Here is a 20,524-nt window from a genome sequence, read left to right on the forward strand (position 1 = left end):
AAATGCATTGATACAAGATGGGGAATACTTGGCTCAACAATACTTCAAATGAGAAAGAGCCTGGCATTTGTTCGAAGGTGAAACCTCAGCTAATGATAATATGATTGTCACATGTGTTTGATTAAGGAGCACACCCCTTTTGTGGTTGTACGAACAAAGTTTCTAAAAACAATATTGGGAACCCTCACCATGATGCCAGGTTTGGACAACCAGAAACCATAGATACTTGGAAAATATAGAATGGGGTGCTAAAATACCATTACAGGATTCAGACAACACAAAGACTATCCTGTTTAAGAAACCACTGTGATTTGTCATATTGTGCAAATCTGCCCAATATATCAATTAACAGCAGGTCTGTAACATTTACTTGCATCTTGTGTGTGTGTGGGGGGGGGGGGTTAAATCTAATTAGGGATTCCATCTTTTTGTTTTTTATGTTTTGTGATGTGTTGCCTTCATTGACAATATTAGGACCTATAAAATATGAAGACAATGTTGCCACCTTAGTACATGAAATCATATGAAATAACATAACAAAATAAATATGAGGTGTGAATATTGAGTTATTTGGGCTGATCTAATGCTGCTCAGAGTTGAGCCCCTCCCCAAAAAACTTAAATAACAAGAGGAAAGATGCTGTTGCCACAATCTCAAACTGAAAAAACCCATATTTTAAAACTGTTCTTCACACACTTAAAGATACCTATTTTATTGCATTCTTTTCTGTGTGTCCAAATGTTCCTTGCTTTCATAAGGTCTTGGCCCCTACGGTCATTCTGTAGTAATCATGCAGAAGGCTAAAATAATTTGTTTGCAATATAAATTTATAAGCCATACTTACACACTATGCACTTTTTGTCAAAACATTTAAAACAAATTATAATAGCCTTTGTCGTGTCTCATTGTACTTGAATAAACAAGCCACATTGAAAGTGTAAATGGTGGAAAATTTAATCCTCACAGCTAGCATTATCAAAGCTATTCTTTTTCACAGTGTCAACAGAGCACTGTTTTGAAAATATTTTCCAAAAGAATATGTCAGAGCAGGAGCCTAAACCTAAGCTAGCTGGTGTTTTAACTTTTTAGGTATTTCTGAGGTAATTAAGAAACCATATTAACTGAAGCGATTGTCCAAGCCAATGATTCTCATTTTGATGTGGTTCATACAACAAGACAACCCATCACGGGTGACAAGCCATGGAGAGTTCTTGTGGCATGTGAACCTGGACCAGTTTCCTGTAGGGTGGCTTGTTTGAGGGTAACAACCCATCCTCATAACCCATGGACACCAGGAATTGGCTAGTTCTTGACAAGAATGGCAAAAAAAACCCCAGAAAAAAACCCCAACCCCAAACCATAACTGTTCTTTCCAAGCTTCTATGGGTCATTTTCAAAGCCAAGTGTTCCACAAATGCCTAAATAGCACTTAAGAGCTACTGGCAATGGCTGGGTATGCCCAACCACAATTGCAAGCCATTTTGAGGTTGCAGTGGCTTCCCACTCTCCCTTATTCTCTCTCGCTCTCTCTCTCCTTTTTCCTGAAATCTCAGGCTTGACAGCTGACTTATGCAATCCCCTCAGCCACTTCAGTATACCCAAGTAATACCTTGGAGGGGCTGTCAGTGGTTCCAAGTGTGCACCTGTATAGCAAAAATGTGTGCCATAGGTCCAAACTGTTGATATGTGACATGACCAGTTTAGCCTCTAGTTCTCCATTTTTAAATTAAATTTCTTTCATAGACAGTTTTTGTCTACACAGTGGTAGGAAATGGTAATGTTTCTTCCAGTAGAAGGATATTGCTTTTGGAACATGAATTCCCTGTCCTTTTTTTCACACATTTCCCAGTTCTGCTTTGGAGAGTCCCCAGAGGAAATCCTTGCCCTGGCGGCACAATGGTTCCGGATACAACTCCATGTCTGTCCTGAAAAAATGTGGTGCCAGATTATTTATGAAGTGCAATGTGTTTCATTTAACTGTACAACTTTCATACACTTTCAATGTACTCTGAGAAATTTGTTTACCAAATCCAAATTTGTTTGAATTGCATGCCATCTTCCTGATCATCCTTGCTCAGTGTTGGTTGTTGTAATGTCCAAAACCGGTATGGATGGGTGGATGGGATGGTTACCAAACTACCCAGCAACCTTATAACAGGCTATGGGTTCAGCTGGCATACACAGCAGTGGATGATAAGTCATATAGTTCACTAATAACCTTTGCGTTGTGTGAACTGGTTCCGCATTCACTCAGTGATAAGATCTGCACAATCACACAAAAAAATAAGTCACAGTTCTTTTTCCCTTCTCAAACATGCTATTTGCAAGCCACCTGAATAACATAATTACCCTTGCCAGGCACGGGTTGTGTTGAACCTGGCAAGGATGGAGAGCTGGAGTGCTTTACATACCACCCTGCAAGCTATGACTTGTTTGAGTGTTCAGGGTGGTTTGTAAAGCTTCCCAGTTATCCACCCTTGCCAGATTCAGATGTCACGACAACCTGTGCCCAGCAAGGATAATTATGCTAACTAGACAGATTGCAACTTGCTCATGCACGGAGAGAAAATAATATTTTCTATCTGTGATTGTGTGAACCCACCCAAAGACATAGCTTGGCCTGCTTTTGAATCCCTTCCTTTATTAACTGCAAAGTTTGCCTGTGATAATAGGATAACAAGAGAACTGTAGGATATGTTTGTGCATCTTCAGCTTTAAGTACAACTGAAACTGATATTTTGATTCTAGAATGTACATTCAAACAATTGGACCTTTCTATATATCATGAATCTCAGCTCATTGGCATATTATGTGATTACTCACAGAACCAATGCCACATTGCAACAAGGCTTTGGCCCAGTACTCACAGGGTCTGTTCTAAGCTATTTTGTCAATCAAGCCTCTTACCTCTGCATTTTGGCACAATAAATTGCCTCTGCCTTATGCTTTTGGACTGCACCGTAGAAAGCTCTTTCAAAAACTTGAGTGTTGTTGAATCAGTTTATTTTGCAACAATATATATATGCTGAATACAAATAGTTAATTGGAAAACATTTAAAGTGATTTAGGCATTTCAAAGCAGCACTTACACAAAGACATCTGAAACTGAGAACAAGGACTATTGTTTATGATATATACTATGATAATGTCATAGGTTCAGAAAAAGGAGTCAATTAACCTACGTCACAAGTCTGAAGAAAATCTGATGTTCAGGGCATGCTGGAAGTTGTAGGTGTTTTCTTCATCTTCACCTGTATATTCATCCCAGGCAATGTTCTTTAGAATACTGATTTGACAAACAGTACATTGCATGCAGTCTTTGCAGTGATGATTTTATATAGATGGTGTAACATTGAAGGCACAGGTGATTATCCATTTTTGTCAACTATGCTTTAAATACAAAATGAATTGAAGGCTTTGATAATTACCTCTTTTAAAAATCGCATTAGTTTCCAATAGTTTCCCTTATTTCTTTTGCACCCATGTACAGTGGAACCTCAGCTCATGAACGCTTCAGTTCACGACCAAATCGGGTCGCGAACTGAAATTTATGAAAAATTTTGCCTCAGGTCACGAACTCTGCATTGGGTGACGATCGCGCCCATCTCCCCCCTCAGTGTGCCTGCGATCATGCCCATCTGCCCACCCCAGCACACCCTCTATCACACCTATCACGCCCCCCCCAACCACGCCCGTGATTGCCCGTCTATGGCTGTGTTCATGGTCGCGCTCATGCAGGGATGACAGGTGCAATCGCGGTCATGCTGGGAGGGGGGAGATGGCCATGCTCGGGGTGGGGGGGGGAGATGGTTGTGATGTTTGTTGTTCTTTGTCATTTGCGTCAAATTTTTGTGGTTAAAAAAAAGTTACAGAGGGGATTCTTATTTACATTGAATCTTATGGGGAAATTTGAATTGGCTCACGACCAATTTCAGTCATGACTGGAGTCCTGGAACGGATTAAGCTCTTAAGCCAAGGTACCACTGTACTTAAACATATCCACTTCAGCTTGTAGTCCATTCCAGCTTTTGATTCTTAAAGGCATCCATATGTTCTCAAGTCTCTTGACATATGTTGTTCAATCTGATACTCCAAATTGACTAATCAGACACACATGCAAGCAGCCAATAGATTTTTGATCATCTATAGTTTTTATTATAAGTTTTTAATTGCAGGTTGGTCTTAAAGTAGTTTTTCATAGTCTCCTTTGTTATCAGCTTTATTTAAAAAAAAAAACCTTAAATGTCACTGCTTTCCCGAAACCTTCCCCTTCAGTTCTTATAACTACACTTCAGCAACTCTATACTATATTCTTCATTTTGCTTTCAATTGCAACCCTTTGGTCAATTTTCTTGTTTTGTTCCACCATAATTTGTTTTCTCAAAGCACATGCCACTCAGGTATGTTCTCTCCATATCTGGTTTAAATAGTTATTTTACAAAATCTACTCAAACAATAAAATCATATATTGTGATTTAAGAATGTACGTGTCAATGGAATATGAACTACCTAATTCATTTCCTACTGAATAAAGAGCAAGAATCCTTTGAATTGGATTGTATTTGTAGATTTTTAAAGATTCTATTAACATTGTTTTGTCCATAATCATACTTATGAATCATTTGATCATACTGTATCAGGCACACAAACAATTCATACTTCAAGTTTATGTAAAGTTCTACTTTTTTAACTTTTTAATTTTTGTATCTTTTCTCTTTCAGTTTTCTACTTGTGTTTGGTTGCTTGATTTTGTCAGTATTTTCTACCATTCCTGAGCATACCTGGCTTGCCACTAATTGCCTCTTCATTCTGGTAAGTGATATTTATAAACACAAAAGAATTTAGATATTAAATGTATTTCATATAATGTACATGCCCAACAGAATAAATTGTGATGTATTGTTTTAATTTGGAAGTGGGGAAACAACAGTCAGCACAATCCTATGCTTGTCTACTAAGAAGTAACTCTCATCCTTTTGCCCTCCTAGTAAGGGTATTTGGGATTGTAGACTGAGTTATATTTTCATATTTATTCAGGCATGATATAATGTACCAGTTTCAGCTGTGTACAGTTTGTATAGGAATGCAGTCCCCTTACAAGGACAATCAGTGACCTATAAGGGGTCTTTTCCTTCCTCTTCCTGCCAGCACAGAAAAAAAGGATGAGGAAGAAAATATTGAGATTCTCTGGGGTAGCTCTTGTTTCAAATTTTGCTTGCTTAAACATTCTAAGGAAGGGTACCACATCCACAGGTACAAATACATACATAATTGCAATGCAGTAAGAAAAATGTGTAAAGCTTTGTCATGGACCAAAATATTTTTTACTATATTGGCATGTGGTCACCATAGTCTCTTCATTCTGTTCCTCAAAGTCTAGGAGATAAATTGCCAGCTAAAATGTCCTAATGCTGACTCTTCTGTTGTTATCCTGCTTATAAAAATGTATGTAATTCATATCTAGCATTATGCAGTGTTCCAATATATGCTATTGTATTCCTGATCATCTTATATGAGTATAAAGGTAGAGAGTGAAGAAAGTTGACCGGAAGCAATTGATGCATGAGAAGCATGGTGCTACAGGAGAGCTATAGAAAGAAAACAATTAAGCAGAAACTATCATACTTCAGGCACATCATGCGAAGGCAAGAGTCACTGAAGAAGACAATCATGCTAGGGAAAGTTGAAGGCAGAAGAAGAGGAAGACCAAATGTGAGATGGATCAGTTCTAGCAAAGAAGCCTCAGTCTTGATTGTATAGAAGCTGAGCAGGGCTGTGAAGGACAGGATATTCATAGGGTTGCTGTAAATCAGAGATGACTTGACAGCACATAATGACAACAGCTGGGGATGGAGGCAGAAGGGCACACCATCTTACATCGAGTTGCAACAAGGAACAACCTGTTGACATGACCCAATCACATGCTCCACATTTGACCAATCAGGAAGCGATTGGAAGGGGAGGATTGTTGAGGCGTGCCAGATGCAAAACAGCCTTTTTGTCCATCAGTAAATTATGAGAGAGGAAATCTATTTTGGAACCTTCTCACTGTGTTTCTGGCCTCAGCCTGCCTAATCCTATCCATCCTCTTTTGCTGTCTTTGGTAACTGCAGGACCTCAAGCTAGTGCTACATTTGCTATGGATGTAGAGTTAAATACTGGTTATTCAGAAGTGGGAAGAAATTTTACTAGGGTTGTAATAGCTTGTGATTGCCAGGAGGATTTGCTGTCCTCACAGTTATTTATAATAGCTTTGTTATCCCTTTCAGTCTGCTAGGAACTATTGTTACTAATGTACATAATCTGTAAAAGGCATTAAAGCATTAAGCCAGGACCCATAGCATAGAGAGGGAACAAGGGTGGGTTCATAACTTCATTACCTAGGAAGAGGTTCCCTTAAGGCAGGGTTGCAGAACCTAAGAATCACAGAGAAAATCCAGTTTACCAGGAATTCTCCAGATGGTCATGCTCCCTTCTTCTAGCTCCAGCAGACTTCCCGCAACCAAATTTTCTGGAAGGTGTTCCAATTCTACTTTTTTCTGGAAGACCAAATCACTGTAGCTTAACCATGGTGCTCTTTTCCAATGCCATGTGAAGAGCTAGGGCACACCTCACAAACCACACCAAAGTCAAGGCTGGAATCAGTAAACAAATCTGATACATTCCAACATTTCCTGTGACATCTCAGGTTATATTGACCTTAATTTTTGCATACTGTAGATAGTAAAAGTGTTTTCCCACTTTCAGTGAGTTCACAGCAAACCAGTTGGGTTTAATGACCTAATGAACTAGTAAATTGCTTAAATATAGTTTGTGAAAGTCTGCCTTTATATAAGAATCCCTTTTGTTGCATTGGGGTGCCACTGTTTTAATTTCCCGAGCTACGTTCTGGTAATTACAATATTTAGGCTCTTCTGTGGTATTTCCAAGAGCATTAAAATTATTAGTTTTGGACCAACAATTTTAGTGTTGTGATCTCTGAATCAGAAAGTATTTTAAAATGACCAAATATACCAAAACAACCTCCTTAAGATAAATTGAAAGAAATTAGCTTAAAGAGAAGTAAGATCTGACATTAGTCCCTCATCTTTCATCTCCACATGCTGATACTTAAATTTACCTCAACATTGAATTCAGTGGTGGGGGGGGGGGGACCTCTGATGCAGAAGACTAGTTAAGGCTATCTCTTTTGGTGGCTTAAGCACCACAAAGCCAAGAAATTAGAGATTTAGGCCTATGTCTTAACAGACATGCTCATGATCACTGCTGCTGTTCAGCATCACAAATTGTGCATTCTTACAGCTTGCCTTCCATGCACATAGTGTCTTTCAAGTGCAAATCCAAATGGGAAGGAAAGAGTGCCTAGGACCAGCAAAGTGTACATTCCCTGGTTCTCTGTAGCTTTATGAAGCATCTGAGCATTAAATACACAGAGTACAATATAAGACTCCAGCTATCAGGGCAAAACTAAATAAAAATATTTGGGTATATTTTCAATGAGTTACAGTCAATTGCCCCCACCAGCTTTTATTTTCTAGTGCACCTCATTCCATGGGGTGTATTAAAGTAAAGCATTAACTCTATCTTTGAAAGCACCTGCACTTGCCAGGTTTTTATTGTTGCTTTGATTTTGAAATTATTAATATTTCTCTCCTTTGTTTAGCTTTAATATAAATTCTTACAGGACTGTTTAATTTTAATGTATTTCAATGGATATGAGGTGCATTTTGTTTCATGTTCAGTCTCAGAAGGTGCAATTTGGGTACTCTTGAATACAATTATGAACTTGCCAAATTTCTCACCCATCTCTACTTTGCTAGGCTGTGCATTCTGTTCACCATTTTTTTACATCTATATGTTCAGGATTGTTTATAAGCTTGAATCTTTTTGGTGTTTGCAGCTTTTGAAATAAAAAGATTGGGTGGCTAAACAGGTCCTATAGCACTGGGTTTACATCTGTGCAGATGAACATGGTGGCTGATTAAGCACCTGGTCAAGAGAGAGAAATGAAGGGTAGTTACAGACTTCCTGTCTGCAAATCTCTTCTTCCTGTCAAAGGGTTAAAAAAGAAGTTGGAGGAAAGATGTTGCTAAACAGGTCCCATAGCACTGAAGCTACTCCCACTGGTGAAAGTGATATTGCTGCTAGCTTTGAGTATGAATATCTCAATAGTGTAATATATTTGCAGTCGCCAAAAACAATGTAGAAGTGGTCTAGAAAAAATGAAAATATAGAGGGGAAAATAGATTCAGAATATCAGATTAAGGAGTACATCATATACTGCATGGACAAACCAGTAGTTAAGTACTGAGGAAAACATGCTAGTATAACTTGCTGCTCTGTGACATGTTGTAAAAAAAGTTTGGCATGTAACTTGACTACTCAGATACTTGGTATTAAAACAGAGAGGTGAGAAAATGGGGTGAGAAAGCACACAAGTAAAGATGCAGGAAACACTGTAAAGTATGTTGGGAAAAATGTAAATAATGTCTTGGATGCCAAAAAAACAGGGGTGGTAATATTGCGATGAGCATTTGGAAATGTAGATTTCCTCCTTCAGAGGCTACAGAAAAATTTTATGCAAACACATAAAATTGCAGGTATTTGATTTAACTCCAAAATATCTTACCTCATCTAGATGTAAATAGAAACATGCACCATTCCAAAGCATTTGGAAACAAAAAACAAGGGAAACATCAACTTCTATACAATATATTGCTAAAATTGTTCTTCATATCTTTAAACTTAACATGTATTATTAAACTTTTATTACACTAAAATCTTAACCATTCTTAAATCTGCACAAGCAAGAAATATGACAAAAATATAAACATTCATATTATATTTATATATACTGATGAAGGAAGAAAACCTCCACTCATTTAACCATAATACATAATAGGTTAAAAAGATAGAACATGGCTACTAATTTATAATAATGAAGGTATTACATAACAGATAAAAACCAATCCGTTATAAACTGCAAATTATACATTTACATGTGGATAGCCCATATTAAATGGACATGTGCTCAACATATAATGGAATTTGTATGAAATTGCAACCAAAACAACATGAACATTATTGGCATTGTTGAGATTATAGTGTCTAAAAAGCCATCTAGCAGCATTAGCAATCTGTGAGGTATAGTCTTTAATAACAAGATTTCCACAGTTGTGTTACCCTTTATCCTCCCACAATTCCCTACAGTTGTATATTTTTTCCATTGAAATTCTTATGAAAATTTAGCCCACATATTGTATTTTTCCTACTGTAAACTGTATTCTCAGCCCCCCTATACCATATTGCTTCTCAATAATTATCAAAATTAACATTGTCCTCTTTATCACAAACAGATGTTCTTGAAATTTACCTTCAGCTGTTAGAATGCTCTATTGAATTAACTAAACAGGAAAGATGAAAAAGCCCTGTTCAGGATCTAAACCTGCAACCCAAAAATAGCATCTAATCCCAGGCTTCCCATGCCAAAAAACAGAATGCTCATTAGTCCCATAGTCCCCACTAAAAAGTTTGATGTTTATTGTCTACAAAATCACTCAGTTGACATGTGCTATACTAAAAGAACATTTGTAATATATAGAAATATTGTGCAGGCTGGCATAAGTCATCCTAATAAGCAGGCCTCTAATTGGCTGTAGGAGGCACTACATGATAATGTTTGATCTCCTCTAGACCGTTACTGATGTGGAAAAGACTTACAGGATTGTTACCAAGTTTACAAAAAGGACTAATAGTCCATAGCTTTGTTCGGTCCCTTGGGGGAAAAAAAAAAACATAGAGGAGTACATTTTGGATTTTAAAGCTTAACTAAGAGGCAATTTGTTGTTGGATACATGCACTTTTCAGTAACTCAAAAGATCAGTTCATCTCATCGACTGAGTGATGTAGAAAACAGAGTGGCTTTTAGGAAATGTTTAACTAGAGGAGCACCTGTTCTCCTACTTTGGATATTGCTGAAATATTCGTTCATACCTTTCCTAAGCGGCTTTTGTCTGGCCCACACATATTTTAGCACAAGGGCAATTAATTGCATCCATCACTTGTGCTCTACTACAAGTAGAAGATTGATCTCATATATTGTCTGCTGGGTTCATAAAAGTTTGGCTTGTGGCGCATTTGAAATATACACATTGTCCACACAGGTGATCACCAGGTGACTTTGCACCTAGAAGGACAGGCTGCACTGAGCATAACGGTGGCTGAATGTTACCGTTTCATAGTCAATCCTTTATATTCCTAGTTCTCTTAAATGTAATACATAGTTTGTATAATGAAACCAGTCAGTCCTCAATTAAATACAAAAAATTCTTAATACTTTCTGAAGTTCTTTAGTATTCCCTTCATGTGTAAGACTACAGGGCAGTGTTTCATTATGTTGTGACCAATGTCCACTCATGAAATATACCCTATTTTTCTGGTATGCCTTTTTCTTTGCTAGTTCAATCACAATAGAAGGGCAGCCTCTCTCCTTTAGTTAGTTCTGTAATAAATTTGCCTCTTGTTCAAAAACCCATATTGAAGAACAGTTCCTACAGTTCCTTAAAAATTGGTCAAATGGTGGATGGGGGTAGAAACTATCATACGCCATGTACAAGCTTCTATCTTTCGGTTTTCTATACATCAACGTGTAATGTACAGCCATCCTTCTCCAGTGTGTTATCTAGGAAATTGATACTCCTTTCATTCTGACATATTTCAAATAGTATATTGCTGTCACAATTATTGAGCCATGTGAAAAAAAGATAGGATGGAGTCTTGTGAACCAACCCAAAGCATAGAAATGTCCTCTTCCTGTTCCAAAATCAGAGCACCTACTTGCCCCAAGGCACCTTTGCAAAACAAATTAATATATCAATATATATCAACAGCTCTGCTGAGGCTTAGCCCCAGAAATATTTTAACATATGCTTGTCTAATTTTAAGGGCACAGAATATAAACGCTACCACAGACAAGAAGACATACCTATTGCTGCCATCCAAAAGATATGGCAGATGGAAATCATGTGAACAATGGGAACCTACTCAATAAAAGCAATATAAAGTTTGCTCTTATAAAAGAATATAAATGACTGAATAAGAAATGTAGTGAGGTTTCAATCACACCTCTTCCACAAGGGCAGAGTCTCTGAGGCAGCTAATATCCTTGCAGAGGCCTAACCATTCCGTGAGCCATAAAGTGTTTACTCTAGGCAAGAAAAAGAGTTGACAAAAATGGATAAAAAGGTTTAAAAAAAAATCGTCTTTGTATTCCACATCTTCTGTTAATGTTTAGATGCCCTGCCACTGGAAACTATACCAACTTAATTCCAGTAACAAAAGGTATCTGTGAGGGCTGTATATTAGCCCCAGAACTTTTTAATTTGTATCTACATGAGCTACCTCTCCAGCAAAGACACAGTCATTTCCACCACCCTAAACTGAATTCTTACCACCCGCCAATCTTTTTGTATGCAGATGATGCTGTGTTTTTACCTTGTGCAAGAGTGGGAATGAAACTCACACTATACTATGGCCAATTTCTGCCTGGACAACCAGCTGGCTATCAATTATAGTAAATCAAATATCTTAGTTTTTCAGGCCTGGGATAATCAAAAGACATCTGACAGAGCAAGTGCATGAAAAATGTCATCAAAGTGTCTTCACCCACCAAAAGTTTCCTTAACTGAATATTTTTCCCCCTCAAACACTACATTTCTTAAATGCATTGAACAGTAATGAATCAGTGACGGGGGGCACTTGGGACTTTTAAAACATTTTTACACACATCATTTTCTCCATTTAAATAATTAGGAATAATTTTAAATTCTACAGTAGAGAATAAAACCCAGTCATGGGAAATTGTGAATACTTTTTAAAGAACAAATGGGGTGCAACAATGAAATAATCCAGTGCTGCTAGTACATTGTTTAGAGCAATTACTCTCCAGACAGACACAGGGTACGGTATAGTGGAGGTCTTTTCATTTCTAAGGCATCACTGATTTTTTTGCCTGTTACAATAGTTTTACACACAGAGAGAGATTTTGGTAAGTATGCTGGATGCAATGAAGTCAATCAGAAGTTGCAATAATGTGGGGGAAGTACCTAGTGTAGAATATCCAAAGGTATTGAACTGAGTAAACTAAACTGCTGCAACCACACTGAATCAGAGCAACAGTTTTAAATATCAAAACTGAATCAGACACAAGAATGAAATGGCCTTTATGCAGATAATTTTCATGGGAAAGTAGCATTTCAGTTAACTTTGAAGAAATGTACTTTCTGCAAAGTCCTAAAACATGAAGAAAAGACTGCAGGGAGAACGGCAAAGCATTATAGGAGATGGTATCAGTCAAAAGACTGGGTATGCTGTCAAGTTATGATGGAAAGAGAACTCGCATTTTGCTCTGACCCCCAAGGAGCTGAGAGAAAATATTAAAAGGGAACCCTTCCATTCATCTCCAGAAATGAGATTATAGCCAAGATGGCAAGAATGAAAAATCTTTCCTCAGACAATATGCATCAGCAGGATTTTGGCACACGAGATATTATTTAAATTTACTGCTGCCACTGTCTTCCTGCCATTTTCTCATCACACACAGTGTGGCAACCACCCCCAGATGTAACTACATTCTACCTGGCTCTCCAATTGGTTGCTACGGAGACAGAAGAACATAAGAAGAATGCTGGATCTGACCAAGACCCAGTTAACCCAGGATTCTATTCCCATAGTGGGCAACAAGCTGCCCATGGGGAATTCACAAGCAGCAATACCCTCCCACTTGCATTCCCCAGCAACTGGTATAAGAGGCAGACTGCACGTGATACTGGAAGGAGTAATGCAGTAGCCATGGATAGCCTTCTCCTCCACAACTTTGTCTAATACCCTTTTAAAGCCATCCAAATTTGTGATCATCACAATATCTTGTTAGAGTGAATTACGCATTTCATGTATGGACTGTGCGAAGAAATGCCTCTTTTTATCTGTCCTGAAGCTCCCACCATTAGGTGCATGGGATGACCCTGGGTTTTACTATTATGAGGGAGGGAGAAATATGTCTTCTCATCCACATTCTCCACACCATGCATAATTTTGTGCACCTCTATCATGTCTCTCTTTACTCTTTTCCCTAACTTAAACAATCCCAGTTTTTTAAAAATGGCCATCTGGGATCTGGAACACCACCACAAGGAGCACCATCCTGTGTCCCATAGTGTTTCCTCCTTATTTTATATTACAGTTTATTCTATGCCACTTCATCCAAAGTGGCTCATGGATAAATACAAATGCAAAATTCAAACTAAACCAAAAAAGGGACAGAATACTGATAGAAAGCAACAATAGCTGACCATATTTTAAAATAGAATACCTAAAACCTGAATACATCCCTCCTCATGTCTAAAAGCAAATAAATACAAAGCAGTGCTCAAAAATGTCAAAAATGGAACTGGAGTTTCCTTGCCCCCCACCACCCACAGAGTCCTTTTAGAATTGCCACACAGATGTATGAAGCAGAATAAATGGAAAAGCTTTCCATCGATAAGTCTCTCCCCTGTAGCAGTTACTGAACTGCTTTGAGTACAATCCTATGTATGTCTACTCCCAAGAAACCTCATATAGAATTGGAGCCTAAGGGTGCCATTGTATGCATGTTTAGACAAAAATGAAATCTTACAACTGTAGGTGGGGAATGCTGAGTTGTAAAAGAGTTTGTCTAAACATGGCTAGGCTGCACTTATACTGTGTTAATTTTTGTAATATAAAGGCATAAATTATGACCTACATGGTTTTCTCAACGGGGCAGGAAGAGGGTGATTTGGAAGTCAGGAATTTGTGTCTGACTCCCTTGTCATGGTCAGATCACTTCCTCATGAGGTTTGAGCTCGGACCTGACCTTCCCCTCTGTAAGGGTGTGGACCCTATTAAGATGGTCCACCCCAGGAGCCGTACAGATCCTGATGGACTCCTGAAGGCCCTGAGGGATTTTCCGGTTGATAAAGCTGGCGCGCCTGTTGACACTCTGATTTGTGGAAATGACCAGGGCAATTGACACACTCGCTCCTAAGCGTCCTCTCCCATCAGGCAAAACCTGCTCATTGCCATGGTATAGACCCGAGTTGCTGGCAATGAAACTGGCTGGGAGATGACTAGAACGCAAGTGGAGAAAATCACGGGATGAATCTGACTGAACACGCTTACATGCTCATTATTGAGCCTATGCTGTGGCAGTGAGGGCGGTGAAGAAGAAATTCTTCTCCGCTTCCATTGCCTCCTCACAATGCCATCCAGCGGAGCTCTTTCGAGTGATGCATGGCCTGATACATCCTGGTCCTAAAAAAGATCCAGTGGCACCATTGAGAGCCCATTGTATGATTTCGCCTTGCATTTTAAGGGGAAAATCGCTGAGATTTGTCACGAGCTGGATTCCACAGTTGATAAAGTTCCATTACGGGAAGTGTGCAGAGCCCCGTCTGGTCCATCATTGTTGGATGAGTTCCAGTTGATGCGGCCTGATGTGGACAAGGTGCTTGGACTGGTACGCCCTACCACCTGCTTGTTTGACCCTTGCCCTTCGTGGCTATTTACCAAAGCCAAACACGGAATTGGTTCCTGGGTCCAGGAGGCCATTAACGTTTCTCTGAGGGAGGGTCCGGTCCCTGCCCCTCTGAAGGAGGCAGTGATCAGGCCAATTTGAAGAAGGTGTCCTTGGACCCAGAGGTGGCCGCCAATTATAGATCAGTGGCCAACATCCTGGTTCTGGGCAAGGTGTTGGAGCGGGTGGTGGTGGGACAACTCCAGGCACTCTTAGATAAAATTGATTATCTGGACCAGTTTCAGTCCAGGTTACAGTACTGCCTTGGTTGCCCTGTATGATGATGTGTGCAGGAAGAGAGACGGGGGAGTGCATCCCTGTTGGTTCTCCTGGACCTCCCCGTGGCTTTCGATACCATCAACCATGGTATCCTTCTGGATAGACTGGCCTCTCTGGGAGTAGGAGGCACTGCTTGGCAGTGGTTTCGCTTCTATTTGGGTGGCTGATTCCAGAAGGTGATGCTGGGGGACTATGGCTCTGTACCATGGCAATTTTGCCATGGAGTACCACAGGGTTCCATTTTGTCTCCCTTGCTATTCAACATCTACATGAAACCGTTGGGAGAGGTCATCAGGAGGTATGGGCTGAGGAGTCACCAGTATGCCAATGACACCCTGCTCTACCTTTCTTTTACAACTAATCCAGGTGAGGCAGTGGCTGTCCTGAACCGGTGCCTGGCTGAGGTAATAGGCTAGATGAGGGCCAATAACTCAATCCAGATAAGATGGAGGTCCTCTTGGTAGGTGGTTCAGGTTTTCAGGCAAGTGATTTTGGCCCTGCCCTGGATGGGGTTGCACTCCCTCTAAAGGACATAGTCTGCAGCTTAGGAGTGCTCCTCAACCTGAAGCTGTCCCTGGAGGCCCAGATTGCAGCTGTGGCGCGAAACGCTTTCCTTCAGCTTCAGCTGATCCATCAGCTGCGTCCTTACCTGGACGAGCACTGCCTTGCAACAGTGACATACATTCTGGTTACTTCTCAGTTGGATTACTGTAACACGCTTTATTATTATTATTATTATTATTATTATTATTATTATTATTATTATTATTAGAACATTTTTATGCCACCCCTTGCCGAAGCCTCGGGGCGGCTTACAACACAATACAATACAAAAATAACAATATAAAATTAAAATTAATAATATAAAATAAATAAAAAATATAAACGATATAAAAGAAGTTATAAAAGAAAAGAAAAGTCGCCCTGGCCAGATAAATAAGTAAATATTATTAACAATTAAAATGACGTTTAAATAAAAAGGTCTTCACCTGGCGCCGAAAAACAAATAACGACGGCGCCAGGCGGACCTCTCTGGGGAGCACATTCCATAGATTGGGCCCCACCGCAGAGAAAGCCCTCCTCCGAGTACTTACCTTCCTAATTTCCTTCACGGAGGGTTCCCGGAGAAGGGCCTCTCCCGCAGATCTCAAGGGGCGGTCGGGCATATATGGATGTAAGCGCTCCTTCAGGTAACCAGGTCCCAAGCCGTTTAGGGCTTTATAGGTCATAACCAACACCTTGAATTGGGCCCGGACTTCAATGGGAAGCCAGTGAAGCTGTCGGAGGACTGGAGTCATGTGAACATAACACCCCGTCCCCGTCAGCAACCTGGCAGCTCTATTTTGAACCAATTGAAGTATCCGGACCGTCTTCAAGGGAAGCCCCACGTAAAGCACATTACAGAAGTCAAGGCAGGAAGTCACCAGCACGTGTGTCACTGTTGCGAGGCAGTCATACTCCAGGTAGGGGCGCAGCGGATTAATCAGCCGAAGTTGAAGGAAAGCGCTCCTCGCCACTGCTGTCACCTGAGCTTCCAGTGAGAGCTCCGGGTCGAGGAGTACTCCTAAGCTGCGGACCTTGTCCCTAAGAGGGAGTGCAACCCCATTCAGGACCAGGTCAAATCCACCCTCTCCAATGCCCGATCCGCCAACCAACAGGACCTCCATCTTGTCTGGATTGAGCTTCAGTTTATTGGCTCTCATCCAGTCCATTACCTCGGCCAGGCACTGGTTCAGCACAGCCACTGCCTCACCTGGATTAGTGGAAAATGAGAGGTAGAGCTGGGTATCATCAGCGTACTGATGATTCCGCAGCCCACACCTCCTGATGACCTCTCCCAGCGGTTTCATATAGATGTTAAACAGCAAATGGGACAAAATGGAGCCCTGTGGTACTCCATGGCATAGCTGCCATGGCGCAGAGCCATAGTCCCCCAGCACTACCTTCTGGAATTGACCATTGAGATAGGAGCGGAACCACTGCAAAGCAGTGCCTCCGACCCCCAATCCCGCTAGCCTATCCAGAAGGATACCATGGTCGATGGTATCGAACGCCACTGAGAGGTCCAGAAGAACCAACAGGGACGCACTCCCCCTGTCCTTCTCCCTGCACAGGTCATCGTACAGGGTGACCAAGGCAGATTCAGTACCGTACCCGGGTCTGAAGCAGGACTGAAATGGGTCCAGATAATCAGTTTCATCCAAGAGTGCTTGGAGTTGTCCCGCCACCACCCGCTCCAACACCTTGCCCAGAAACGGGATGTTGGCCACAGGTCTATAGTTAGTGACCATCTCTGGATCCAGTGACACTTTCTACAGGACCGGTCGGACTACCGCCTCCTTTAAAGGGGCAGGCACCCGACCCTCCCTCAGAGAAGTGTTAACCACTTCCAAGATCCAGGTCCCAATCCCGTGCTTGGAATTATTAACCAATATGGGCAAGGGTCCAATAGGCAAGTGGTGGGACGTACTCGTCCAAGCACCTTGTCCACATCATCGGGCCGCAATAACTGAAATTCATCCAATAATTCTGGACCAGACAGCAGCATTGGCGTCTCCCCAGAAACCTCTGATTCATTAGTGGAGTCCAGCTCGTGACGAATCTGAGCAATTTTCTCCCTGAAATGCCTGGCAAAGTCGTCACAGCGGGCCTTTGAGGGTGGAACCAGATCTTCCTTAGGACCCGGGCAAACCAGGCCTTGCACCACTCGAAAAAGCTCCGCTGGACGGCATTGTGAGGAGGCAATGGAAGCGGAAAAAAACTTTTTTCGCCGCCTTCACTGCCACAGCATAGGCCCGATAGTGGGCTCTCAGGTGTGTTCGGTCAGATTCATCCCGTGATTTCCTCCACCTATGCTCTAGCCGTCTCCCAACCTGCTTCATCGCCCGCAATTCAGGTGTATACCAAGGGGAAGAGCGGGCTCTGCCCGGTGGGAGAGGACGCTTAGGAGCGATCGTGTCCACAGCCCTGGTCACCTCCCTGTTCCACAGTTCGACCAGAGCCTCGACAGGAGCACCAGTCTTGTCAGCCGGAAACTCCCTCAGGGCCTTCAGGAATCCATCCGGATCCATCCGGCTCCGGGGGCGGACCCACACAATCGGGTCCGCACCCTTACAGAGGGAGAGGTCACTCTCGAGCACAAACCTCACCAGGAAGTGATCTGACCATGACAGGGGAGTCAAACATAAATTTTTCACCCTCAGGTCACCCTCTTCCTGCCCTGTCGAGAAAACCAGGTCCAGAGTGTGTCCATGTTCATGGGTTGGGCCGGAGACATGTTGAGACAGCCCCATGGCCGTCATGGAGGTCGTGAAGTCCTGAGCCGCCCCGGTCAGACCAGTCTCGGCATGGAGATTGAAGTCCCTCAGGACCAACATCCTGGGGGTCCTCAACACCAGGTCCGAGACGGTCTCCGTCAGCTCAGATAGGGAGACTGTTGGGCAGAAGGGTGCACAGTACACTAACAGAATCCCCAATCTGTCTCGTTCGCCCAACACCAAGTAGAGGCACTCCAGCCCTGGCCTTGAAGGGACCGGAAGTCCTGTGAGAGAGATGGAGGCTCGGTAAACCAAAGCAACCCCCCCTCCCCTCCCCTCTGGGCGTGAACAGTGCTGAACCAGATACCTGGGCGGGCACAGTTGAGAGAGGGCAACATCCCCCCCCCTCCTGCCCAGGTCTCCGTTATGCAAGCCAGGTCGGCCCCCTCCTCCACAATCAAGTCATGGATGAGGGAAGATTTATTATTGACCGACCTGGCATTGAGCAGCAGCACCGTCAGGCCTGAGGGGCGGTTGACAAGGCTACCTGGCACCCTCTGGCTGGGAGCAGAACCAGAAAGAGGGTCAGGTGTCAGCCATCTGTCCCTCCTTCTTCTATGCGGACACGTTAAGCCCCCACCGCTGTTACATCCATTGCCCATGACCACGCCGATGGCAGCGCCCACGCGCTCCCCAGGAAACATAAACATCGACATGGCCAGGGATGACTCCATAAAACAGATTAAACAGAATAAAATTATAAAAGCAGTTAAAGAAAAGAAGAGAAGAAAGGGAAAAAAATTCCCTTTTCCCTAATATTCAACGGCAGGCGAGTCAATTTCAACAAAAGCCCCTGGCCAGCCCAGCCCCCCACTCGGCCCCCAAACGGCAGCGACCGGCCTTTGGCCATCACCCTTCAAATGCCGGCCCCGGCCGCCGGCACCGCTTTGAGGCCGCAGGGCGCTTCCGAAGCCCCGCCTGGTCCCGCACACCCTCACCTGTGTGGGGGGGTGGGGCAACCCGAACCGGACCTGCGTGCTGGCCGGTGGTACTGGCCTCCGTTGGCGGCGCATCGCGGCAGCGTGCAGCTGTTTGCGCGCGAAGGTCCTTCCTTCCTGCAGCGCGGGGGAGCAGCGTGCAGGCGGTGGTGCGCGAAGGTCCTTCCTGCAGCGCGGGGTAGGTGTTTCCTGTCCAGAGCGCTGCTTCTCCGTGCCGCCGGCGGCGCTTTGAGTCCGCTTTATATGGGGCTGCCCTTAAAGATATGTCAATTGGTTCAGAACAGAGCTGCCAGATTGCTGTCGGGGGCTGGTCGCTATTCTCATAACGCCGGTCCTCTACCAGCTTCATTGGCTTCCAGTTGAAGTCCAGGCCCAATTTAAGGTGCTGGTATTGACCTATAAAGCCCTAAATGGCTTGGAACCAGAATACCTAAAGGAACACCTTTTTCCCCTGTATGCCCACCTGCCCCTTAATATCTGTAGCAGAAGCCCCGCTCCTGGAACCCTCCTTGAAGGAAGTTAGGAGAGAGCATACTCGGAGGAGGGCCTTCTCTGCGGTGGCACCCCAACTATGGAATGTGCTTCCATAGAGGTCCACCTGGCACCAACGTTATATGCTTTTCCACGCCAGGTCAAGACCTTTTTCTTCTTCCGTACTTTTGTTTAATTCTAACTATGCTTTTATGCTCAGTTTGTGGATCATTTATATTGTACTGTTTGGGTATCTATGTATTCATGGGATTTGAACTTTAAGCCTCCCTGAGACCCACTGAGTATTGGAGCGGGTAAAAAAATTATCCAAATAAATAAATTTCCACGGCTGAATTTCTCAATGTTGACTTGGGCACCCACGCTGTGGCTCCTCTCATGGACTAATTTTACTGAAGATGTGTTTAGCAAATCTTTGCTTACTACACATCTGATTAGAGTCTATAGAACATCCACTTCCCTCTTGGTTCCCAGCATTACAGGTCCTTGCCATTCAACAGAGAACTCCAGTGCTTGAAGGGGCTTTTATTGTGGGGAGGCACAGCTTTTGTGGGGCACTGTTGGGCAGTGAAGTCAGCTTTCACCAGCACTTCAATGCATATCTTGATCTGGAACCAAGCTAGCGTATTTTAAAAGCTAAGAGTCTAAGTTAAATAACAGAAAACAGATTTTTAAAATTCTTTTGTATTCCATTGCTAGGTTTATTTTTGCGTAGCTAATTGACTGTTACTCTTTTAAGTTTAGGAAATATAACTCAGGAATTATATCAATGATACTCTTTGCTTATGCACAAAAGTATTAGACTAGAACCATGGGAATTTGATTCCCACAGCATGAACTCTGCAAATTAACCAAAGGTTAGAGTTTTAATGATTAGTAGTGTTAATTAATAAAGTACAATAACAATA

The 20,524-nt window shown here is 42.3% G+C and overlaps 1 protein-coding gene across 5 annotated transcripts in view; it reads left to right on the forward strand.

The window, feature by feature from the left end:
* KCNQ5 (potassium voltage-gated channel subfamily Q member 5) overlaps positions 1 to 20,524 on the forward strand; it is a 370,992-nt gene that overhangs the window by 257,435 nt on the left and 93,033 nt on the right. For all 5 annotated transcript variants that reach the window (XM_044422148.1, XM_044422150.1, XM_044422152.1 and 2 more), the window contains exon 2: positions 4,722 to 4,812. In XM_044422148.1, the coding sequence (XP_044278083.1) occupies positions 4,722 to 4,812 (91 nt within the window). The remainder of the gene's footprint in view (positions 1 to 4,721; positions 4,813 to 20,524) is intronic.

This window comes from Varanus komodoensis, unplaced genomic scaffold (genome assembly GCF_004798865.1).
Source record: "Varanus komodoensis strain SLA01 unplaced genomic scaffold, ASM479886v1 scaffold12, whole genome shotgun sequence".
NCBI lineage: Eukaryota > Metazoa > Chordata > Lepidosauria > Squamata > Varanidae > Varanus > Varanus komodoensis.